This window comes from Dipodomys ordii, unplaced genomic scaffold, assembly GCF_000151885.1.
Source record: "Dipodomys ordii isolate 6190 unplaced genomic scaffold, Dord_2.0 Scaffold35, whole genome shotgun sequence".
NCBI classification, from domain to species: Eukaryota; Metazoa; Chordata; class Mammalia; order Rodentia; family Heteromyidae; genus Dipodomys; species Dipodomys ordii.
Genome location: NW_012267251.1, coordinates 12,809,138 through 12,835,274, shown reverse-complemented (window position 1 = coordinate 12,835,274; position 26,137 = coordinate 12,809,138). Strand labels below are relative to the sequence as shown.

General features: G+C 46.7%; 1 protein-coding gene across 1 annotated transcript in view; it reads left to right on the top strand.

Moving 5' to 3' along the window:
• Positions 1 to 26,137, top strand: part of Plxna2 (plexin A2) — a 189,581-nt gene that overhangs the window by 97,354 nt on the left and 66,090 nt on the right. Inside the window, exons 4-8 of the mRNA XM_013017499.1 lie at positions 16,872 to 16,972; positions 20,045 to 20,168; positions 21,820 to 21,973; positions 22,558 to 22,654; positions 25,084 to 25,198. Of these exons, the coding sequence (XP_012872953.1) occupies positions 16,872 to 16,972; positions 20,045 to 20,168; positions 21,820 to 21,973; positions 22,558 to 22,654; positions 25,084 to 25,198 (591 nt within the window). The remainder of the gene's footprint in view (positions 1 to 16,871; positions 16,973 to 20,044; positions 20,169 to 21,819; positions 21,974 to 22,557; positions 22,655 to 25,083; positions 25,199 to 26,137) is intronic.

Sequence of the window (26,137 nt, the reverse complement as noted above, 5' to 3'; positions counted from 1 at the left end):
ATTCTGTCACCAAATTAACCTCACATTATGCCTTAGTGAGCGATGGATTTGATTTCCCATGGGCCATAGCTGGCAGACTAGAACTGGGGCTGTGTTTAGTTTGGGGGGGTGGGGCAGAAGCATCCAGGAACATGGCCTTTGGCCAGGTCTCAATATTGCAACTGTTGTTCCCTTTAGGGATGAGGAACCACTTCTCTGCCAAAGGCCACTTAGATATTTAAAAGGTCATTTGCAAGCAACAGGGAATTATTGATACCGGCATACAGGCCCTAAGCAGCTGATGAGATACATACAAATCTGTCCTACCATGTACCCAAAGATTCTTCCAGTCTAGCCCATGAGGTAGAGGCTCCCTATCCTTCAAACATGCACCTCGCATATCCCCAGCTTCTCCTACATGTTCTTCCTAGAGATCTGTATATCCCCCAGCCCCTGGGCCAGTCTCCTCCCTCCCCCCCCCAACCCCACCGTGTCCTGTGCTCCTCCACTCCCCGCTCCCACTCCACAACAAAGCACCAGGCAGTCACTAAGTAGCAATGTGTGGCCATCTCCTCACGTCCAGGAATGATAATGCATCACCCCATGGTGCGTATCCAGACGGAGCCAGATTATGCTCAGGTGGTTAAAAGTCCAGGTCTAATTAGAGTTCCAGGGAATCAAGCCATTGTATTATTAATGATTCACTGGCAATGTTCTGATTAAAACAGTAATTTTAATAAGCACAGCTCGATGCTAAGTGTTCACTGAGCACCTAATTACATCAGTTATGACTCCAAAATTATTTAAAATTCTGCTTTTTTTTTAAAATCCACCAGACCCACCATGCACCAAATAAAATAGAGACTGAGACAATTCAGTGATGATTTGCTCTAATTAATTTCCTAAGCACCTGGGTTTTGGTGGTGATTGGTTATTTTTTTAACAAAAAGGGGGAAAATATCTTTTTGTCTCTCTTCTTGCTCCTCCAAGTTTCCCCCCATCACTTGGGACTCTGAGAGGCTACAGGATATTGGTTTCAGTCAAAGCAGCCAACAAGAAAGTCAAGGATAAAAGCACGGTGCAGGGCAGGGTTGAAGGAGGAAGGGGAGACAGCCCTCTCCTGCCCCCCATGACTTCAGGCAGATGGAAACTGTGAAACTCTAAGGGCTTCTGACAGAGCCAGATCTTTAGCATCAACTGTCTCCATCGGCCGGCTGCAGAAGCCCTACCTGATAGCCACACTTATATCCTCGGGCCTAGTGGCCCAGCCTCCTCCCTGCAGCAGTTCTCAAGTGCTTTTTGACCCAGGAGCCACTTTAGTTGCAAAAGACTGCGTGGTCTGCTTGCTACATGCAAAGCCATGGACTTGTCTGGAAGAATAATCTACAGAACCATTGGAGAGCGGACACCCAAATGCTCTTTTAATATAGATAGAAAGCCAGCCACTGGTGGCTGGCTCATGCCTGTAATCCCAGCTCCTCTACACAGGAGGCTGAGATAGGAGGATCATAGTTGAAGCCAGACCAGGCAGGAAAGTCTTTTATCTCAAATTTACCACCAAAAAAATAAAAGCTGAAAATGGAGCTGTGGCTCAAGTGGGAGAATGCTGGCCTCCAGAGAAAAATAAAGCTAAGGGATAGCACCCATGCCCTGTGTTCGAGCCCCAGTACTGATGCACACACACACACACAGAGAGAGAGAGAGAGAGAGAGATTTTATTAGTAAATGGTCCATCTGCATCCAGGACAATAACTCCCCCAATAACTTGAGTCATTGGGGGAGCCAGTACTGAGCAATCCCTGCATGTTCCTATCTTCCTGTGACCCTCAAAAAAGGATAGCTAGGAATAGCTATCCTTAATATAAGGGTGACAATCAGTCTGCTGTGAGATCTCATCAGAATGCAGCTTTATTTTGTCCCTCCCTGCAGAGAGCTGATGGTGGAGAGAGTTGCTTGGGTAACAGGCAGGCTGCACAGCTTAGCAGCGCACTCTGGGCTGAGACCAAGCCCTCTGGTCACTCCAATGCTGAATTACAACATCCAGTTCCCAGCCAGAATTAATCTCTGGGCCTGACGCAAGTCCATAGTCCTGCCTGCTCCCAGCCGTAAAGGCTGGGTGACCTCTCTCCACTCTTTCCCACTCACCTTGAACCCCTGCTCCTGAGCACTTCTGAAGAAGGGAGATCAGAGAGGAACTGGAATTGTCACAAGACAGCCCCGTGTTCTCCAATTACCTAATATCCCTGTGAGTCTTCAAGGCCGGCTCCTGGGTGGCCTTTGAAGACTTCCTCTGGAGCTCCTGACTGTAGGTCTCAACAATCAGGGGCGCTTTCTCTTGATGGCCACTCTCTCCTCAGCCCTAATCTCGAGCTCCCTTCATGAAGATGTTCACAGTGAGGCCCTAGCACCACCTTCAAGTCATCTCCTAGGCCGGCCATCCCTCCCCAGACAGCACTTGCACATCCTGGCCCACTGTGGCTGAAAGGAAGCAGTGACTATCGATGTTCCCGCCTTCACTCTGTCCCCTGCCTCCTAAGAGCTTGCCAGCTCACGCACTGGCCTTCCTGGCCTCTGCCCACTACATTCTCCTGTCCTTTTCTGTCCTTCACACCCCAGGACATGCTCTCAAGTTCTGTCTGTGGTCCATCACAGGGTGGCTAGGGTACAGCATTCCAAGAGCTTCTGCATTAAGTTTGTAAAATGAACTTTCTTCTCCCCCCCATTCCTTCCACTCTGTTATGTGAGGGGACCCTAGTTAAGGGCAGAGGCATCCTAACCCTGAAAAGCTGCGTGGCATTCCGCCATCTTCCTTTAGAATGCAGTGTTCTTGCAATGCCTTGTTGGAGACTTTGATTTTTAACATCCCCTACTGTTTAGAAATGTGAACAGTGAAACTCAGAGAGGTTTCAGTCAGTGACTTACTCAGCACAGATGAATATGTGCTGAGACTGAGCCAGATTCTTCTGACTTTAACAGTTGTGTCTCCTCTAAAACACCCTGGGCCTCTTCTGGCTTATAAACATTGTCTTTTTTTAAATTAAAAAAAAAAAAGCCCTCAGGCCCCCTAATGGATCCTAGCAGAATGCCAGAAGCCTCTGCCACACACCTAGAGATCCTTTTCTGGGTGCAATTACTTAAGGGGCTTGGGTCATTGGGCATGTATGATTAGTTTCTCAGCAGGTATTTATGATGTCTGTTGTATGTGAAACTAAAGTGGGATCATTCAGGAAAAGTGAAGGAATAAGATGAAGAGCCCCGGGGTGACATTGTCCAAAAAGAAATGTACTCTTTACCTGACTTATGTAACTGTAGCCCCTCTGTACATCACCTTCATAATAACAATAAAAAAATTATAGAAGCAGAGCCCCTTGAGCACAGACACTGGCCAACTTAGGATGAGGTTACATTCCAAAAAAACATACCCTGAGTTAAATATATAATATGTCAAAAATGCGTGTAATTTAATACATGTAATCTACCATAACTCAATCATAGTTCAGTGTAGTCTACCAGCCAGGCAGGATGGTTTTCCCATGGCCCAAGGCTCAGGAGTAAGAGTTATCACAGAGATAATTCTTCTTTACAACTTGGGTCAATTGTGTATTTTCCTGCCCGTACTTTAGAACAGGGCCATGCCTATTCTTTGAATGTGTACATTCTACATGGAATGTGTACCAAGTATTTAATACATATTTATTAATAATTACCATCATCTGCATGCAAGGCACTGAACTCTTTATATTCTTTATATATTCTTTTTTCCATATTTTTCTTTTCCCGTGTGTGCATGTGTGTGTGTGTGTGTGTGTGTGTGTGCACACACACACACATGTACATACATTCATGTGCACTGATACTTGGGTTTAAATTCAAGGCCTCACCCTCTTGCTTGGCTTTTTTGCTCTAGGATGGCACTCTACCACTTGAGCCACACCTCTACCTCCTGGACTCCATGTTTTCTAAGCCAGGTCTCCTTTATCCTAAAATGCATTGTGGTATAGAAATTAAGAACAAGAGTGCCCCTGCTGGAAGCCTAGGATAAAATCCTCACTCTACAAGCTTACTGGTTAGATGACTTAAAAAAGAAAAAAATTCTCTCAAGTGTCTCTCAGTGTCTTGTTCATTTGTTTCTGAATTGTGTATAAGCATGTACCATTGTTATCAAAGCAATTCTGCCAATCAGTAAGAGGTGCTCAGAGATGAGCCGCTTGCCCAAGGCCACACAGCTAATAAGCAAAGGGCTGAGGTTTAAACCCAGGCAATCTGCCTCTTAAAGACTTCAACCATTGTACCTTCAACCTTCATGGAGAAAAGGAAAGATGAGGGTGAACTGAAGAGTTCTTTATGGAAAGGCTGGAGCGGGGGACTGATGAGTCCTCATTCTGCTGAAAGGGTGTAGTATAGGCCTAGAGCCAGCAATGCCACCACAGGGAAAGAAGAAAAACAAAACTACTCCTTTTCCTACTTCTATCCACTTCCATTTTCTTGGCTGACCACAATTTTCCCTCCAGTCATTCTTGTTACTGGTTCCCTTGCCCAGCTCCTCGCCTGTTCCTGGATTTCTCCACGTGTTAGTGCGTGTTTGTGCATACTCAGGCTGTGTTCTCCAGACAGAGCACCCTTCCTCCAATCCTGCCATCAGAATACTACCAAGTGTTCAAGGCCTGTTACAAATAGATGCTGACTTCCTGGTCCCTTCCCAACTTGGACCCCTTAAGTAGAATTTCTCTACTTTCTATCTTACCTGTCAGAGGACCTGATTTGGGTGGGTACTTTAAAAACATAACTAACTCACATGTATAGCTCTACATAGTACAGGACCTGATGCTGATCTAGTGGGCAGGTGGGTAGGTGGGTGAGTAGTTAAATGATTGATGGATGGATGGGTGCACAGTTGGATGGTGGGTTGGTTGGATGGATGGATTGATACCTGGAAAGCATAATAGATGAATAAACAAATAAGCAAGTTAACAAATAACTCAGGATATTTCAACCATATGCAAGTCTCTTCTGTTGCAAATCAAGTAAAAACCAATATAGAGAGATTTACAAGAGCAACCCAGTCAACTCACTGTGATTAGCTCCTGTGGTTAATGTGGGGATGGTCTTTAGCCAACTCAGCCAAACAGAGGCACAGGCTCCAGCCTCTGTCACCTGCCTCTTGTGATCCCAATTTGCCAGGATTGAATGAATGGATGGTGTGAACGAGCAAATGAGCTCTAGATGGAAAATATATTTGCACACATGCAAAAGAAAAAATTCTTTAGTATAAGAGACTTTTAGAGACTTTTTTCTTAGAGACTTAAAGTATATTCTTATCCCCCTTTGCCTTCTCTCCCTCTCTCCTCTCTCTCTCTCTTTCTCCTACACACACACACACATACACACACACACACACACACGTCCACTCAATTTGCCTTTAGAATCTGTGAAAGAAAAAGCTCTGTAATCTACCTCAAGAAAGAAGACAATTTGGTGTAGCAGGGAAAAGAAGAGTGAATATTTTCTAAATATCTGCTAATGTCATGGAGGAAAGATGCCTAGGTTTCAGAAGATTAGAAAGGAGAGCTGAGAGGAAGTCGAGAAGATACACTTCGTGATGTCCACTGAAAATCAAAATTCCATCTTACAATGTGAAGCTCCAGTCACTTCTTGCCTAAACAGAATTGCAAAACAGCTTGGGTGAAGAGGTGTGGCTGGTCTCAGCCCCAGTGCCACAGAGAGAGCTAGCTGGTTCTCTTCTGTCTTGTGCACATAGCTGTTGACTGGGCTGGGCTACAGAAGGCTCTGGGCAGCTCAGCTTGAGAAAATCTATTCCATTATATACAGATAGGTAAGATTGTCCTCCCTCTGTTAAAACAGCCAGAATCTCTCTCAACCTGGGTTCCCTCAAATTCTAGAAGCAGGTTCCAAATAAGAAATCCCTTAACAGATCCCCAAACACACACACACACACACACACACACACACACACACACACACATCAGTATAAGTTGCAACAATAGAGCAGCAAGTGCAATTGGACACTTAGAGACAGAAACTCAAGTTTGGACGAGAAGCAATGATAGAAACTCTGCCACAGGGAGCTCATTTTGAGCTCACTTTAATCCCATTTTCTCTATCATGAATGGATTCCCCCAAACATAATATCCACCAGTCTTCATCTCAAGCAACTAAAGCTCATTTTTACCTTCTATTCAGACAATAGCAAAGATGTTCTTAACCTCGGGCCAGCTTCCTCTTGGTCTCCTTCCCCTCATGATTCTCACCCCACACCACACCTCCATAGCTAAAGGTTATCCATGCTTCCAATTCAAAAGAGGATTTGTGATGAACTGAGTGCCATACTTAGCATCTTATAGTGTCTTGGTGCCTGGAAGGCAGGGGCAAAGAGAGAAGTATATGACAGAGGTGCTTCTCCCAGATAACATCACACTCCTTGCATGGCCCAAGCTGCACTGGAACCAGTTCTGGACAAGTATCTAGCGTGGAACACACAGATAAAAAGCAAAGGGGCATCACAGCCATACTGTTCCATCCCCTTCTGGAATGGACGAGTCTAGGTTAGCCTTATAAGCAGCTTTGTGGGACCTGCTAATCCAAGGCATCTGGCTCCCAGGTGAGAGATCTGGTTTTGTTATTTCTTAGGCCTGATTTCCCAAATCCTTCTCATCTCCCATTTCCTATCCCACCTGCTTTCCCTAACGGAGTAAATCCACTGTTGTCATGGAGACATCATAGTATCAGCCTCTCTGCTTCTTTGTAGGTCCTTCCAACATCCTGAACTAGAACAGTCCCTACCTCTACAGAACTCACCACTATTTCCGGCATGAGAATCCAGTCTGTGTGGTGTTGGAAACATCTGCTTTGCCCATTTGGTTTCCTACCCTCTTTGTATTACCTTACCTAAGTTTTACCTTCATTCTTAAGATATGAGGCTCCATTTGGCTGTTCATCAAGGGTCTTGGGTTTCACCACCTGTTAAGATCAAGGACATGTCAGTTATCAGGACAGTAGTGGGAGAGACGGTACTGTTCCTCATTCAGAGGACAGACAAAACTATCCCACAGGATAGATAAGCAATCTTAGTGCGAAGAGGCTGGGTGGAATGTTCCAGACCACCTGGCATGACAGGGCAAAGCCTGGGCCAGGGGGCTCCACAGCCCTTTCATGCAAACACAGTGATCCTCAGTGGTATTTGCATTGGGAGGTTGGGCAGGATGACCAGCCCTATTGAATACCTACTGTATGTGAGGATGGCTCTTCGTGATCTGAATAGATGTCATGAGGGCCTAAACACATTCTTGTAAGACTGATAACATTATTGTTGCCATTTTATGGAAGTTGGGCTCCTAGGAGCCCAACAATTTAGTGCTATGAAGCCAATGAGAACAAGAGCTAGATTTGGAAGTGGACACCGTCTTCTTCAAATTCTACCTCTTAACCAATACTGATCCAAAGAAAGACCGAAGCAGTGTTCAGCAGCCTCAGTTTTAGGAGCCATCTTGCCCTATTGCTTATCATGAAAGGTTGAATTGCACTGAATTGTGCTGTGTTTGCTTGTCTGTTTATTTTTGTGCTGGTCCAGGGGCTTGAACTCAGGGCCTGAGTACTGCCCTTTAGCTTTTTCATTCAAGGCTGGCAGTCTACCATTTGATCCACAGCTCCACTTCTGGAGTTGTTGTTTTTTTAGTTTTACTGTTGTTGTTGTTGTTTGTTTGTTATGCTGGTTAATTGGAGATAAGAGACACTCATGTACTTCTCTACCCAGGATGGCTTCTGTGTTCTTCCGATCTCAGCCTCCTTAATAGCTAGGCAGGAGTCACCTACACCCAGCTCTTTTGAATTGTGCCCTTTACAGCCAAAAGTTGCTTTCCCCCATGTCTTCTCCCCTTTGACTTCTGCAGGACTGCTGGTACACTTTTTATGAACGAGGGGGTAAAAATCATCTTTGCAAACTTCAACTTTGCACTCCTCTCTCTGAGTGATAGATAGCTTTAATTACTCTGAATTACTCAGCTACTCTACCCTTCTCGCCCAAGTCATTAAAAATAGATTTTCTCTTTGAACTCTACTCCAACCTCGGGTCTCCAGATAGTCCAGAGTGCCGAGGACACAGCCTTGGGGCTGCTCCTTGTCAGGAGGTTGTGTGTTGCTGTAGCTGCAGCCATGGCTTTAGAACCATCAGCTAGAACACTGGGTTTCAGGCTTCCTTTTTCTTGATGACAGGGGACATAAGATTCTCTTTTTCATGGATCGGGGGATGAGCAGGGGCTTGGCTGGTGTCTACTTCTTGAAGATTTAAAGAGATCTGGATGTATGACTGCTGATTTTTTAAAACATGGACTTAATGCTGGAAATAAATCAGAATGACTTCCTCACATGAACCTCTGGGAAGACCTGAGCAGAAAATGTAGACTCAGAAGTACTCCTCTCCCTGATGGAGGTAGGAGCTGTAGTGTTGTCTCTGCTTTGAGGATAAGAAAAAGAAGGTTTCGAGTGGTAACAAAAGTGACTGGAGCCACCCTCACCAGGCCTAGCCAGACAAGAAAACTTTGCTATTTCCACTAGCCAAGATGTGTGAACCTAGGCCTAAGATGTGCCACTGGAGGCTCCAACAGAAGACACGATGTCTTCACAGTCTCTTCTGTTAGTGTTCCGGTCCTAGCCAGCTTAAAAGACAACCTGGCAGTGACTCCTCCATCCATCCTGACTTCTGGTTTCCCCTCTTGCTGTCTGGGTCCTGAGGGACCGGCTGAGTCACTGTGAGAAGGAACCAAAGGAGAATAGGTGAGCTAGGAGACAGGCAGTGGTCTGGCACATGAGCACTGTGGTCCTTTCCACCAGCCTGACAGACACTGATGTTAGGGAAAGGAAGGGTGACTCTGGCAGCCAGCCCTGAAGGCTGCCTCAGGAAAAGGGGGAAAGAGGGGCCTTCCTTTTTGTCAATCCTTAATTCTGCACTCACTGCCTCTCTGTGAGGGTAGACAGACCTCAACTCAAACCCTGGTATTGCTACCTACGAGGTATATGACCTTGGGCAGTTCACTGTAACCTGAGTCTTGATGATGTGATGGGTAAACCTGAGACTATGGGTCTTTCCCCTGCAATGTGGGCAGAAGGATTAAATGAGATGATGTACGTCAGGTGTCTGGCATGCAGTAGCTTCTGGGTACCTGGTGGCAGCTATTGTTCTTGTTCGCTTCATGCCATTCCACAAGCCCGGTCAACTATCAGGTTCGGAACAGGGAGATGCCACCCAGCAGCCATGAGCGGGGGTCCCCAGTATTCCTCTTTGCTCCCAGGACCCCGAAGAGCAGATCCAAGGAAGGGACACACCCTCACTGCTGCCTCCACAGCCGTTCCTTCTCAGCAGAGTGATTTTGAGGAAGGTCCTGCTTCAGGCATCTGAGATCCAGTCAGTTCTTTTCCCCTTGAAGGACAAGAGAACCACGTGGATATTTTTTCCATGGTGGCTTGCTGAACCCAGGGAGATAGAGTTCATGGAATATCCAGATCTGGGGACAAGGTAGTCTTTCCCCAGAATGTCCCTTTGGATTCCAATCCTGTGAGAAGCGGGCTTAGGGCTAGGTTAGAACTCTCCAAGCATTACCCTCTATTTCCTTTCTTGTGAATATTCTAAACCTTGAACACCATCCGTGTCAAAGAAGACCAGAGCCCTGAGCTCCCAGTCAGAACTTCCCTAGGCTTCTCCATGCAGATTATACCATTGCCAAGAGCGGGCAAGACTCAAGACAAACCTGAGAAAGAGAAGAAGAAAACAGACACCCATGCAGCCCCTCTGCTATTGGCCACTAGGTACAGAGAACTTCAGGGTATAGAAAGGCAGAGCCTCATTTGTAGGTTTCACTTAATCTCAGGAACCCCTCTCTGGTCAGATGCATCCCAGCCTTTCTTTCCTGGAACTGACCCTTGAGCCAACTCCACACCCCTTACCCTAGAAGAAGGGCCCTTACAGTAGGGCTTCGAGCAAACACCCCATCATAAGCAACCGAAGACTCTTTCCAATTGGCCACTGGATACTCTCTGTGAGACCAGAGCTAACACAGCCCTTTGAGGCCTTAATTTCCTGATGGATCAAATAGAAATCATAATACATAACAATACCTGTCCTCTCTTCCTCTCTGGGGAGTTGTGCAGATCAAATGAGATAACTTGTGTGAAAGCATTTTGAAAATGCTAAAACACTCTGCCAGTATTACAGTGATTGTGTTATTGATCTCCATCCATACAATAACAACCCTGGCAAAGCCACTCTCCACTCTGCCATCAACCCTGTATGTCAGTGAGTATCAGGTCATTTCTCAGACACAGTTGGGGTTGGAAAAGAGAGGAGAGAATGCGCCCGGAATGCTACCAACTTGTACGCGTGAGGGGACAGGCTATCAGGAGGGATTTCCAGGAGGAAGCACAACATAAAAGGAGAAAGGCCCAGAGAGCCTGCTCCATCATCTCAGCTGCTGCAGGCTTTGCCCCTGGCTCAGGGGACCAGGAGGCTGTTGATCAAGCCAAGTGCATGCTCCCAACCAGGCTGTCTGTGCCACCTCCCACCCCAGCACCTGGCTTCCCGCCACTGAGGAGGCCTCTGTTCCTTCCCTGGTGTCCGAAGCAGGGCATGCATGTGGGGACAGGTGGACCATCTGGCAAGGGGAGGGCAGATTCCGGGGAAGCAGTGGATTAAATGCTCAAAGTCTGAGGGGCCATGCTGCCCGGAAAACAGCTTTCCCTTGTCCCTTCCTCCTGCTCTGTCTCCCGCATGCATGGTTGCAATGGAATCCTGCAGGCCTCTTGAATGCTCAGTGGCTCACGCCAGAGCCCCTGCAGCGAGCTGCCACTCTCGGTCCCTGAGCCAAGACTGTTGTCTTGATTTTACCTCCATTATGGCGCCTGTCCTGCTGTAATGAGATTATCTGTTTCCTTGGTTTTGTTCTCAACCGAACCATGGGCTCCGTGATGGCAGAGAATACCACCCCCGTGTTTAACAGAGGGCTTGGCATGACTTCTTTCGAACTCAGTGAATGAATGCCGGAGAACCGAATGGGACTCAGGCATAACCCATTATCAGAATCCTGTGTGGCTGTCTGCTGTCAAGTTGGGTCTGATCTCTAGCAGATTCTTCCAGTATTCAGAACCATATAGCTCCTTCCAGGTGCTCACATAGGGTGGCAGAGACTTAATATCGATCTCTGTCCCTGAGCTCGCTCTGTCTAGGAGTCTTGTTCTTATGTCTGCTATCGGGAGCTTTTGGTTCTGAAGAGTAAATCATTTGCACCTGACGGCAGTGACAATCCAGGGCCTTTGTCCAACATAAGGATGCCAGCACCTGCCAGGGCCTCAGAGGCCTTCCTGGCCTCACCTGCATGTTCCAAACCATAATAATCTGACAGTGCCCCTGGATGCATTGGGCCTCACCCACCATGGGCTGCTTGGAGTGCTGAATGGAGAGAATGAGGAGGCAGCGCTTCCCACGTAGATCTAGCTGGCTGAGTCAGGCCCAGAAAGGCACCAGGGATGCGGGGCCCTGGGGCCAGAGAAGCCAAGAGCACAGTGTGAGTCACCTTTAATTAAGAGTATTTCTTAAGTAAATGACTTAATAGGACAGTTATATTCATTAGAGGCATAATTACAAGACATAAGCTCAAGCAGAAAAGAATGTGGAGTGTGAGGGTGGATCCCAGTCTGAGACTGCACTGTGGGTCGTGGGCAGGCAGCAGGAGGGGGACAGGACAGGGCCGCCCTCCTTCTAGGCCTCTCATCGCTACACTTCTCAGCCAACCCAGCCACCCCCAGATCCTAGCACCCAGAGTAGAGGGGCCCAAGGGAAGACTCAAGCACCATCAAAATGCAATAATGATAAGCAAACACTAATTAAAGCATCATGGAGTATTCCATTCAACTCTGAATCAGCCCTGACAAAAGTGCCACCCACCTGCCCTGCCTGCCGGGCATGGTGGACACTCCAGGAAAGAGCACCCTTCTTCCTGAGCTTCTGAGACACTGGGTCCTGCCCTGTCTTCAGCCAGCACCCAAACACCACCAGGGACTGCACACGGGGCTGTCTCCCACTCCACAGACTGTAACTTGGTTCTTTTGAGAACTCTAGAGACTAAGGAGATATAGGGGGACTAGAACACACAAGTGGTCCCCAGCTTTCTGTTGCTTGCCCCCCGTCCATATCTTTAAATCACTCTAATTCCTGTTATAACCCAGAAGCAAAATTTGATTTTGTTTCTTCCTGTCCCCAGGACATGATATCATATATCATATATATATATATATATATATATACTTGATCCTAGAGACTCAAGTCATCCATATCAACTTGAGCATGCTCACACTTTGGTATACTTCAGAATCAACTGCAGAGATGCTAAACCCATTTCTTAGGTCACCTAGCAATGCTATTTGAATCACCCTAGATTTTGTTGTCTAGTATGCTTACAAGTGATGTCAGTGGTACGGGTTTGTGACCCATTGCTTTTGTGTGGCCGTGAGCTGTCTGTTCATAGAAGACTTCCTTTGGGCCACAGAGTGACTGGGTAGAGACTTCATATATTCCAGCTCTATGATCTTCTCCATCCTTCCCAAGTGAACCCAAATCTACCTTTCCAGACTTATCTCCTTGCCCTCACACAGGCTTCTGGGTCTTTATATTCTTCTTATCGCCATTGTCATCGTCATTATCTTTAAATAGTTATATGAAGAAGTTTCAATTCAACATGTCACTTTTTGAGTACAATGCATCTCAATCAATGTCACACCTCAGCTATCATTTTCCCTTCATATCTCCCTGTCCTTACCCATAACCTCAAGTTACCTGGCTCCACTTTGATGTCCTTCACCACCTGATAACACGATGTTCTTCAGCTTCTCACACAAGCTTCTGAAGAGACTCTGGTCTGTTGGGTGAGCCTGTGTGGTTCTTTCCTTCTAGAATCTGTGTAAATGGTATTCATCCTGGAAGGCCTGGCCCCCTCAGAGCCTCGTTCAACTTCTTCCATAGCAGCACAGTCAGGTAGAAATAAAGCAACGCCAGCCACAGACATGGCCCCAGGTGTACTTGCTACTTTCCAACAGCTACTTTTAAAAAATTCAGAAGAAACAGATTTAACTTTGTGTGTGTGTGTGTGTGCGTGCGTGCGCACACGCGTGTGTGTGTGCACATGTGTATTCTTTCAACATGTCAATAATGAATTATTCACGATAATGTATTTCCTTTTTCCATTTTTCCCAATCTAGGTATATTGTGGTATACTCACAACATATTCCCATTCAGATCCACCACTCTCTAGTGTACTCTTGCCACAAACTTGGCTAGGGGCGGGCATCATCAAAGCTGATAGGGTAGACATCAGAGTGCCTATCTGCTCTGCTCTGAATGCCTTCAGCCCTTTTCCATTGCCTCTCCTAGAGCACACATAACCACTTCCTTGTTTTTATTGCTTATCTGTTTGCGGCTTGACTGTGGTTGTTTTTTGGTGTGTGTGTTTTGTTTTGTTTTGTTTTTCAATGTCCTCCTGAAGTTCCTAGCACTGGCCTGTGTGGAGGACATGATCAAAGTGCACAGGCTGATGGATGACCGTGAAAACACATGCACATGGGGACAGAGAAGTCCCCTGGGAGCATCTGACTTCAAGGGTCGCCTCCCATTCCATCACTGTGACGTTCTTTCCTCCAATCTGTGCACGGCTACTCAACCTCAGAGGGGAGAATAATTCAAGTTTTAGAACCCTCCCCCACCCCTTATAAGTTTCCTGTTTCACTTTACTCTTCAACTCAGTGCATAGCGGGGAAAAAAATCCCACCAGGAGGGCCCAGGAAACAGGAAAAATAGTTGTGCTGTTGGTTTCATGTTTGGAGAAGAACAGGGTTTCACTATCTCCGTGGCACTTGGCGTGAAAGTGGCCTTTGTCACTAGAGACACTGCTCCCATTCAGGGGCCCTTTTCCCAGCTGCTGAGAGCCGGGCTGTGTTTTGACAGACGGGCCGAATGCAATGCAGACAGTTGTTTTAATTTCCAGCCAGATGCACACATCACTCACAGGGAGCCCGAAATCCAAGAAAAGGAGCCGGGCACCGGTCTGCTGCTCTCAGGCTTTGCAGGGTGGGCTGGAGGGGGCCAGCGGAAGTCCACCAGGCTCTAGGGCCTGAGAGTCCAAGTCCTCAGGCTCAGGCTTGGCACCCTAGGAGGCTGACAGTAGTTACCTGTGAGAAAGACCCTTCTGTGAGCATTGCAGGTCATGAGCAAGGTTAGAGGGGTTGCTCTTCAAGGCCCTGTGAAGTCAGTTGGCTGCGCTCTTGGCTGGGTGTTCTCTTTCAACTGTCGATCTGTCAGGAATCACAAATAGAATAGTCTCAGGAAGGAGTTAGGTAAACTGTGGGAAACAGAACCCTGGAATATCAGCATTGGAAGGGACTATGTCAGCCTTCCTCAAAGCATGGACGGACATCCATTTCACAGCCTCCAAGACAAGTGTCACATGACGGCATAGGCATCCTAGGGATTGGATGGGTGTTTGGGAAGCAAGTTGATTATGGGATTGCCAAGTCCTGACTTTGTTATGCTGAGCTTCTTGAAACTTTTAAAACTATTAGTCTTATTGCAACCACATCATAGCCCCTCCGATGTTGGCAAAGAGCCTTCACAGCCACCTGCAGACTCCCTGCTCCATCAGCTAGCTGTACCCTAAGTACCTCATCTAGACCCCTACTTCATCCTGCCTCCCATTTGGTCAGGACCTCGGGCTGAATACTATCCCAGTAAGGCCAGCTGCAGGGACTTGAGATTGGAATTCTCCAATATGGTGGCTTCGCTCCATCCTGACACTAAATATCTGAGTTGCCCATGATCAAATGAGTTCCTTTAGAACTTGAGTCAGTCAGATCATACTACACTTACAGCTGACTCAAACCCTCAAGTGTGCTCTGCTTGAAGTATTCTAAACCAAGTTATCCCCAACCTACATTTGCTGTCTCCAAGCTGCAAGCTTCCATACCTATTTTTCCAGTGCTTCATAATTTTATTAGTGAAGGACGGCTGTAGATGTGTAAGGCTGGTCATCTCATCCATTTATAGAAAAGCCTCATAACATGGAATGTTGTGTTACAGTGTACTAAGGATGGGTGAGTAAGGTGCCCAATAGAGAAAAGGCTTGTCTCTCTCTCTCTGCTTTGTCCAGTGTGCACCCTATGTTCAAGTTAGACTAATCTTGTCTGTGATTATTTCTGCCCATTATAATCCTTCAACTTGGAAGTCCTTCCAGGTCTCTACATCTGGTACATTCTTCTCCTTTAGGACTGACCTTTATTCCTCGGTCCCTTCTTCCATACAGCTTGTCCTAGATGCTCCTCTCTGAGCTCCCAAGACCCCTGCAGTGCTTACACCAATCCCATGCCACAACACTGAGCAACTCTGTGATATCTCACATCCCGGGTCCTGAGGGGGGCAGAATCCCCCTATATGCTATAGATTCTCTATTGCTCAGCACCAGAGCCTCCACAGCGCTGGCATCTGATACATCTTTGCTGACTGTCCAGTGTTTAAGATCCATCCTAATCATCATTTGGTCACTGGTGGATCCCGCCTATATTCCTGGCTACTCGGGAAGCTGAGATCTGAGGATCTCAATTCAAAACAAGTCTAGGCAGACAGATTCATGAGCCTCTTATCTCCAATTAACCAGCAAAGAGCCAGAAGTCCAGGTGTGGCTCAAATGGTAAAGTGCCAGCAGCCTTGAGCACAAAAAGCTAAGCAAGAATATGAGGCCCTGAGTTCGTGCTCTGCCCCAGGACCAACATACATATACAGAAATGGATCCATCCTGAACGTCTGGAGAGGATGCTGTGAACATGTCCCCATCACACCTTAGTCCCTCTGCCCCAGGCAGAGGGCCATATTGCTGGACCACAGTTTACATTTTCTCCAGAGCTCACACTCCAGTCGAAGAGAGACCTCTAGGCTCTAGCAAACGAGAACTCATTTCCAGCCCAGCAAATGTGTGTTGCAGCCTGCCAGCCTTTGCCTCAGCCAGTGACAGACACCTAAGATGTATCTAATAGAGAATTTTGATTCTTCTGACTCCCCTATTTCCTGACCTTTATTGCTGCACCTGCTGGGTAGATGGGGGATAGTGATATCCCAACAGGTCCCTGAGGGCTCTACCAGAAAGCCAGGAGGAGATTTCAAGAACTGCACTCTCTTGGAGAGGGGAGCAGATAAAGGGCTTGATCTGCAAATTCTCACCTTCCAGGCGAGACAGCATCAGACAGGCAGCTCTCCTCTGTGGAGGTCCCCATTGAGCCAGACTTTTCAAAAGGATGGGAGATTTACTAGAGACACTGAATGCAGACATCGGAGAATGGGATAATTGGATCCAGGTGGTATATTTGGTTGGCTCTAAAGAGCCGGTGCCATACTATGAATATTATTGGATGGGAAAAGTTTCTCCTTCTCTTCTCACCCCCCCTCCCACGTTTTTTTTCAATGCAGGCTGTCTCAGCCTAAGCCCAGCTGAAAGCTCTTCAGAGATGAGTTTGTACCACTCAATAGCCTTTCAGCCGAGTTAACCATTTTCAGCACTTGCCTCTAGCTTGCCCCATTCTTGGGAGGATGTGAGCAGCAGGCAGCAATAGATCGGAGGATTTGCTTCGGACAAAGGCAAGAAGTATTGAAGGCTCAGAAACACATTTGTTGACCCTTCTTGACTTAAAACCAACATAAGGATAAAAACACTGAGACGACTGACCTGTCCTCAGAGTCTCCTCCGTGGGGGAGGTGACAGTTCAGAGTGCACAGAGAGGGGAGAATCCACACACACGTCTGAGAGTCGTCATGACATAACCCTTCCGTGCTCTTTTCCACTCTCCGCTAGGTCACCAGAGTCCCCGTGGAGTCATGTGAACAGTATACAACTTGTGGGGAATGCCTGAGTTCGGGGGACCCTCACTGTGGCTGGTGTGCCCTGCACAATATGTAAGTGTGGAATGTTCTAGAAGCAAGGCTGTTATGCTGGGAGCTTTTCTGGGGGTGGCGGGATAGGATAGCAGTTTGCAGAAAGAGAGGAGAATTGCCCAGCATGCAAGTGTTTGAAGGCCGGAAGAGGTGGGGGGCCATGGGACCCTTCTTTCTACATGGCCTCTCTCTTTCCTTCTCAGCTGTGTTGAAGTAGTATGGCTGTGTCTTCATGCCACTGGGGAAAGAAAAACTCATCAGAGTAGCTGTAGAATTTCTAAATTTCCCCTAAGACTGTCCTCATGTAGCCTTACCTAGAATACACAGCGAAGGGCATACTTAGGGTGTACTCTGGAGTCAGGTTTGCACTCAATCTAGGGGAAGTGTGACACTGGGTGGGTCCTCTGACAATTCCAGGCTCCCATCTATCCTTCGCTACATAGGGAAAAATGCCCAGTTCCCAGGTGAATTGTGAGGACTAAATAGAATAATAAGTGCTTTGGAAATAAGGAAGCTGGGAAGAGTCTACACAAATCAAAATAATTATTATGAACTCTGAGCCCTTGGGAGGCCCCTTCTGGTCTCATTATTTCATGATTTCAAGAAACCCATCTCACTCCCATTGGCCTGGTATCCCTATTCAGATACCTTCCCAGCCATTGAATACCAGCTGAATAGAAATGCAAAGATCACACTTAAACTTCCTAATTTGAAGAGCCCCCAGAGAGGGAGAAGGGGTGAAAACCAAAAGGCGGGAGGCTGGCTAGGAATTCTGTTGCCCAATGGAGTTGGAAACTCCATGGCTCCGTGCCAGCCAGCAAACCATCTCCATGAAATGTGCTGGCTTTGGGGTGGAGGCAGAGGCAGAGGGCCAGAGTTCAGGGTCCTGCACAATAGCTCTTGGCTTCCAGCCTCTGCAGCAGGTGTTGGGAAGCCTCTGGAGGGAGGGAGGAAGAGAGGGAGCTAGGCGCCTCACAGATGCAAAATCCGGACTGGATTTGAGCCCACAAATAGACTGTTCCCTGCGTGGGTGTTGAAGGTAAGATTCCCAGAAAGTTTTACAGAAATACTGTCAGCAAAACCCAGACAATACGTTGCCATGTATGTCAGCTGGGTAGTAAAGATGTCCGGGTCACCCATCTGTACCCCAGGAATAAGCCCAGAAAGTCAACCTGGCTCCCTTCAGTGAGACTGACCTACCAGCTCTGTGGTGGGGAGAATTTCTTTCTCTGAGGAACCTGACATCCACTCCCAGCACCCCACTCTCACTGTTCGATGCCCCCGTCCAGCTGTGGCTCTTACATCCTCCTCTCCCTGCTCTGTCTCCCAGTGCCACTGCCCGTGGTACTTCTTACTCCTCACACACACAGCAAAATGATAAATCAGGGAGGATCATTTATTTAATAACAAGAACATCTGCTTCCCCGTCTTGTACTAGTACCCATGGCCAATCAATAATGCCAAGTCTCCCAGCGGCCCCGGGGCCCCTCCCTTATCTTCCTGATCTGTGGTTTCTAGCATGACTAAGCCCAGATTACTTCTGTCCTCTGAACTCCTTACTTGTCATCAGAAACTCTTCTAGACTTACCCAGGCACACCTTTCCCACTGCTCCATCTGCTAAGAGCACATGGAGCTAAGAGTTTTGCTGTCTCTGCTCAAAGCGGGTATCTACCTAGTCATCCTCATCTTCACCTAGACCTTCCTGTACTCCTCACGCAACCACTATCACCAGCCTGCGCTGGCAATGAGGAGGTGAGCAACCCCAGATCCCAGCCTCCCCCCCGCCCCCCGCCTTCTCATTCCCAGCCAGCCTCCTCAATGGAGACAAGAGGACAGAGGGAGATTACTAAAGAGTCACCGGGTCCTGCGGGATTGAAACCTTCCTGTCTCTTCTGTATGCTTTGCTCTTGCAAGTGTGTTATTGTCTCCCAGGCTATTTATCTCTGTTAGGGCTGTTGCCATAAATAGTATGATAAAAAAAAAAAGAGCCATTTCAGGGAGTCAATGAGATAAAGGCTCCAGTCAAGAGCTCACTTTAGAGCTATCTTAAGGATTCACTTAAACCTCAATAATTCTTTTCTTTGACAGCATTCATATTTAGATCCATTATGTGCCTGCACAAAAAGCAGGGGGAGGAGCCCACGGGGGAGCTTGAGTGGGAATCGCGGCTTGATTATGGAGTCTGGTAGTGTCCCTGTGGCTGTTTGGTTTAGAGCTGTACCAGCCCCGTGGCATGTTCCTGTAGGACTGGACAGGTGGTAACTCCAAGCCATGAGGACATCACCTGGGCATCATTGTACCCACCATCCACCATGGGCAGAGGAGGCTGGAGCATGGAGAGAGAAAAAGCCACATAAGCCTTCTGACAGAAGCAACCCTGACCACAGCTCCTTGTCTGTCTTCAGGACCCAAATACTTAATACATACCATGTGACAGGTAGAATAGCTCAATGGCTAAAACATGGCCAGTAATTCACATTAATCTGCCATTAATCTGCCAACAAGGTCCAAGTTGGGTGGCCTCACACAGCTAAGACCCTCTCGTGTTCGCTAACTTCTTCAGGAAGAGAATAACGTTAATCATCGTCATGATTAATACTAGAATTGCCAGGGCTACCATACATGTACCTAGTACTCTACGCACTAACCTCAATCCTTACAGTGGCCTTTTGAAGTGAAGTTTTATTATCATCCTCTCCCCTTTACAGAGGAGGGAACTGAGAACAGAGAGATTAAGTACCTTGCCCAGTGGGACAAGGCTAGAAGGAAATAGGCCTGGGGTTAAGACCTAGCACACTTGTTCCAGAGCTTGTATTCTTAGCCACTTGCTGTACTGCTTTTCAAGCCCTCTCAGCTTTACTGACGTGCAGTCCCCTGGAGTGCGCTCTTTATGTCTAAACTGCTTCCCTTCTGATGGGAATCATTGCTCCTTCCTTAGACTGTCCCTAGCTGCATGCAGTGCAGATCATTTGGGGGTTCCCAATCATTGTGGAGAAGGGTAAAAAAAATCACCATGAGAAGATAAACCAGACCTCAGGGCAACAAACACCTCTTAGCAGGCCTGACCTCTTGTGAATCTGTATCCATGACAGGTGCTCCCGCAGAGACAAATGCCAAAGGGCCTGGGAACCAAATCGATTTGCTGCCAGCATCAGCCAATGCCTGAGCGTCGCGGTGCAACCTGGCAGTATCTCGGTGTCAGAGCACAGCCAGTTGGTAAGTAGGGAGGAGCATAGAATTTACACCTGTGCAGGTAGGCTCCCTGAATGTTTGCACGGTATGTGTACATTGATCAGACTTTTAACGTTCCGAGGAAACTTTCTAGAAAACTTAGGACAACTCCTGCTGTAGGGTATAGTCATTTCCCACACTGCTTGTAAATTTAGTACCTATTGATCTGTTTGTAAATCTAAATTTTGCATTGAGTAACAAACCTCTACAACACAGTGTTACCCAATACCAAATAACACATTCTGTAGTCTATGCCATATTTACAATCTTCGATTTGCTGAGCTCTCTTGAGAAATCTGCAAGTTACTTTTGTGTGTTTAGGGGTGTGTGTATGTTTAGGGGTGTGTGTGTGTTTAGGGGTGTGTGTGTGTGTGTGTGTGTGTATAAAGAGGGATAATCCAAAGTCAATGTATTACAGAAAATAAAGTAGCCTTTAACCACCTGCCAAAGAACAAACCAAAATATTTCATGTCCTCAGGCCCTGTTATTTCATTCTGAAGGTTTTATGAGCATTCACGAATGTTAATTAGTTAGTGATTGGGGTTTGTACAACCCCACCAAGAAGTGTGGGCGCCAAAGCAGGAAAGGTTGAATCTAAGTCTCTCAGGCCCATGGAAAGGAACCTAGGACCGAAACTCAGGGACAAACAAATGCATGGGAAGCTGAGTGACATGGCGAAGAGAAAACCACTGCCACATGCTGATAGGAAGACAAAAGGAGCCCAACCTTCTTGTGGTCCTCCACTTGGAGGCCACAGGGATATTTTCACCATGAGCCCTTGGGCACAACTCAGGGCCAAAGGGAGCCAGTCACATTTCTTACTGGTTCAAATCCCACCTAGACACTGCATTGTGGCCATAGCATATGAGCTCATCGAAAAGTGCCTTGAATTCAGAGCAGCATTTTGCTACTAGGTATTTTCTCAGTTAACAAAATTTTCTGAATATCTATTATATTTTTACCCATTAAAAAGGAAAGTCTTCCGAACTGGTGAGGCTGAAATGTCATTGGACATCAGTCATTAGTGGTCACTTTTCTGATCCTGTGAGCTTTTTGTGAACCACACTCCCCCTCCATCCCAATTCCAGGATTGCCACTGGAAAGTAGAGATCCCAGAAAGAACAGAGAAGCGGAGACTCCAGAAAACCCACAGCCTAAGTGTCCAGCAAGTAAAGGATAGAATTCATGTCTTCCACCAGTCTAGCAAGCTCCTGGCCAAGCTCCAGTCTGGCGAAGCTCACTCTCCCCGGACCCCAAGCTTAGACCTGTTCATGAAGACGTCAGCTCATGACTCACTTTCAAGTGCCTATGGTGCCTTGTAATTAATTTCCATGTCAAAAAAAAAAATGTGAGCAAGGTCTGAGATCGATTTTGGTACCTTTTCCTCTAAAGGCCCTAACCCCTAGAACTCTTTGGTACTGGACAAAATTGAAACATTAATAAGAATATGAATAAATACCTTGACCTTGTGCACCACTGACAAATTTATGACTCTGCTCAGTGACAGAGTTGGAAGATCACCTAGACCAATGTCCTTTTTTAATTGATGAGGTCAGGGGAAATTAGTGCGCAATAGGTCCTGGCTGGAAGCCTGGCCTAATGCCTGTATCTCCTGAGCGATTTGCTTCTCCCACAGCTCAGCCTGGTTGTGAGCGATGCTCCTGATTTGTCTGCGGGCATCTCTTGTGCCTTTGGGAACCTGACAGAAGTAGAGGGAAAAGTATCTGGAAGCCAGGTCCTCTGTGTGTCACCTGGGCCCAGAGACGTCCCTACCATCCCTCTGGACCAAGGTAAGAAATGTCCACTGGGGAAAGCACATGCTAGGGGCAGCTCTGCTGTCATGAAGACAAGGTTCACAAATAGCAGCTCTAGAAGTTGCTTGACCAAGCCTTCAGATGTGAGATGCTAATGTTGGCCTGTACAACTTGCTTGAGTTTGACAGCACACGGTCCTGCCCCAAAGTGGAATTCAGGAAGCAAAGAAAGACTGGCTCCCATATCAGTTAAAGTAGCTTAAGGGTGCGTTGCCCAAACACTGCCTGTTCCTTCTAATAACAGAAGTGGCTCTACTCCATGGTTTGGGAAGGGCTCTTTCCATAGAGGCAGGAGCTTAAGGGGTTCTAGCCTAGTGCTTCAGGCATTGCTTTAGTAACTGAATATTGGAAGGGCTCCATGGAATCTGTTACTGCTTCACTGGGGCTGGGTCTAAGGAGCTGGCTGGTAATCCATCAAAGGGATTCTCTTGAAGCAAGAGGGAATGAGAGGACTCCATCTAACCAAGAGATCCCTGAATGGCTTAATGATTTGCTCTGTCTCAAGTTGCCCGTTTGGCCCCCAGGTTTTTTACTCCACTCCATTCCTTTTATTTTCCACAGACTGGTTTGGCCTAGAGCTGCAGCTGAGGTCCAAAGAAACAGGGAAGATATTTGTCAGTACTGAGTTCAAGTTTTATAACTGCAGTGCCCACCAACTGTAAGTACTTCTGGAGAAAAGCCTTGTCTGGGTCCAGATGTGGTCACAAGGCTTCTTCTCTCCCTTGGCTCTTACCTTGTAGATCTAACAACTGTGTAGAAAACCAAAAGGATTATACAGGCAGAATGAGAGGTCAAAAGTGGAGGAGAAATCTATACTGGCTGGTTCTGATCCTGTCTGGTGAAGAGAAACTGGACCACAGAAGCTGGGTACTCTGTACCCAGATGGGCGTCTGTAACAGGGCCATATCAGAGCCATAGGCTAAATAAAGCAAGGGTATTCAGTAAGGGGAGAGGTCAAACAACAGCTCTGTGCAGAGAGAGGCAGAATTGGAAATTACCTAAAGACCCATTCTCCCATTGCCTGGGCTTAGGACTGGCAGGAGATCTACTGAATAGCAGCACTCCACAGGTATTGAGTCTGTGGAGTCCAAGCTACAGACACAATAGGCTCAACAGCTTACAGCTAAGCCCTAAGGGGATCTTTAGCTATGAAAGGAGACAAGTAAGCCAGTCCTCCTTCTTTCTCCACCTCTGTGATCTTGATTTCCGTGATTAGAATAATCTAGTTCTACATTTCTGCTGTAGTCAAGAAAAGGGGATATTTCTGACTGAGTCCCTCTGGGACAACTCAATGGAATATTCTGAGAATGATAGAACAAGAGGTTTAAAAAAATGGCTGGTAGTAACCAGAGCAGGGCAGACAGAGACTGTAGCTGAGTTGGACAAAAGTGCCCACTAGCCACTGCATTCCAACTCTGCTTTGGGAAATGCAAGCTTCTTTGAAAAAGAGCCTTTCAACTTCCTTCACAAACTAACGTGGTAGTAACAGAATCCATTGTTATCTCCATGGTAATCCAGTGTGATGTAACCATTTTCAATGATGGATTGCTATGGCGACGAAGATGTTGTCACAGGCAGCAAGTTTTAGTGGGGGGGGGAGGGGTGGGGAACAGGTCTCCTTGACAGCAAAGATTCCATCTTATTGCTAAGTAGTGTCGATCTTACCCTTCTCTGCTCCTGTCATTCATAGTTAAAAGTCACAGCATCAAGTCCAGTTACCTCTTTATTATGGCAAACTGAGGTCCAAAGAATATAAGTGTTACAAAGGCAGTTACACACACACACACACACACACACACACACACACACACACAGAGGTACCCTCCAGTGAAAGAACCAGGTTTAGAGCCTCAAATGATGGTGTTGTCCTTTGATTCCTGACTGTTATCATTGTTTGAACCATGAGATATCCAAAGCTAACCAATTAGAGAATATATGCACTAACATTGGGCTGATCTCAGAAACTACATAACTTACATAACTTTGGACATAATTGGGCCTGGGAAAGATGGACTAATGCACCAAATCCACCTTTGCTTTCTTGGCAATGACCCCTGGAATGAGCTCCAGACTCCCAGAGGTAATTGGAACCCCACCAGGTGGCGCCAGACTGCAAACCTGGTCTTGTATCAGTCTATTCAGGAAACACTAGAGTAGGGGTACAAAAGACACACCTTCTTCCCTTCAAAAACAATTTCTTTTTCATTACACTGGTCTGATCACAGACAAGGAGCCAAAATAATACACACTGCCTCCGAGGGGGAGCGGGGTTAAAAAAAAAAAACAAAAAGAAAGAAATGCTCACCCTGGCAAGAAAGGTGTGAGCCATAGACATGGCTCCATGCCCGGGCTACCAGAGTCGTGGGACCAAATTTCTATTTAATACTGTTAACTCCCCCAAGCCCCAAACAGATGCTATGAACTGATTGCTAACACTCCAATGTTATTCAAGAGGTTGAAATAACAGGTGATTTAAGTTCGTGAAAATAATACTCACATTTACCATACTTTTCAAAACCATTTCTAGACATTATCTTATTTGACACCAAACAGCCCCGTGGAGTAGACAGGAATGCTTTATTCCAGACAGATGAAGAAACTTTGATTCGGAGAGTGAAGTGACTTCTTCATCCTGACCCAATGTCAGCAGCAGCAGAAGCAAGACTAGAATCAGATCTGCCCAATTTCTGCCTCTGTGCTCTCTGCGCTACTCTGTCTTCTGAGCAGTAATGGGCTGGTAGCTGTTTAATTACCAGTGATAAGAAGGAAGGAACGTGATTCTTGACCCATTTCTGTGGTTGAAATACTCCCACCGTGGCCAGTTCCAATCTCAAGGAGAGTTGTCTGGAAAGAAAACCCAACTCCAGCATACTATTGCTTTTTAAGTGACATTATTCCCACCCTGATCCCAATTTATCACCACTTTTCTGATCCCATGAATGTGTTGGAGAGAGAATCCACGGTTCTCAAGGCTAGGCGATGCTCCAACCATCTACCCTCCACAAGACCGAGCCTAGCAAAACAGACTTCCAGACTTGATCGTGACACAGTTGCCTAGTCTTCCCTCTTACTGTCCCTTCTATACAGGTGCCTGTCCTGTGTCAACAGCGCCTTCCGCTGCCATTGGTGCAAGTATCGCAATCTCTGCACCCACGACCCTACCACCTGCTCCTTCCAAGAGGGCCGCATCAACATTTCCGAGGTAAGAAAGTACACCATGGCATAGAGCAACTCTGAGGCCCCTTCCTCTTCAAATGGTCAGTTCAATGACTTGATCACTGCTCTCGTGCTGTTTGTCCTGATCATCTAAGAACCTGTGCCTACAAAAAAGCTTAGAGGTAACTGAGGTTGAGACTAAAAGCTTAGAGGAACCATACCCAACCACACAGACGCTGTGGTTAGAAGAGCTCAGGGAGTGGCCTCCAGTCTTTGAGTCTATATCCCTTTGTTTGGCTACTGTAGACTCAGTCTCATTTAACTGACCCTTCAGTCAACCACTCTTTCATGATGATTTCTCTTCTAGCTCTAAAATTCAGGAAGTCTTTCACTCTGATGTGTCACTGGGTGGGTGGTCTTGTAGAAAGAAAGAGAAAGCCAGAGAAACTCAGCTAGTGGGAAGGACCAGGCATTGCTGAATGTCCAGTTTGATTATCTACTCCCAGCCCCGTTGCTAAAGCCTGTTCTGCCTTTGTGAAATGTTCCACTGTTTATCCATTCAATGAATATTCCATTCAATGGATTATTCATTGATGTGGACTTTTTTTTTTCATGTTCCTGGTATGCCTCCGTTCAGTGAAGCCTGCCATGTCAGTTTCTGTCTCCCGGGTCTGGTGCTTTTCATGCATGGCTAGTGGGGTTTGAACAACTCAAGAGACCAAATGTATTCATACAAATGCACATATGCATATGTATCCATTTCCCTTTTGTTCTATCTTTTGGAAAACTTGCAAATACTAATAAATATTACTACAGGGTTTCATCCATAACTACTGGCTTTTCTTCATACATCTCCCTCTTGCAATAGACTTAAAGCTACTTGAAGGCAAGAATCATGTCGTAGCTTACATCCTTAGTACCTTTTCAGTGAATGTCTGTAAACTACATGTTTGAAAAAAAATGGATGGGCTGTAATCTCTGCACC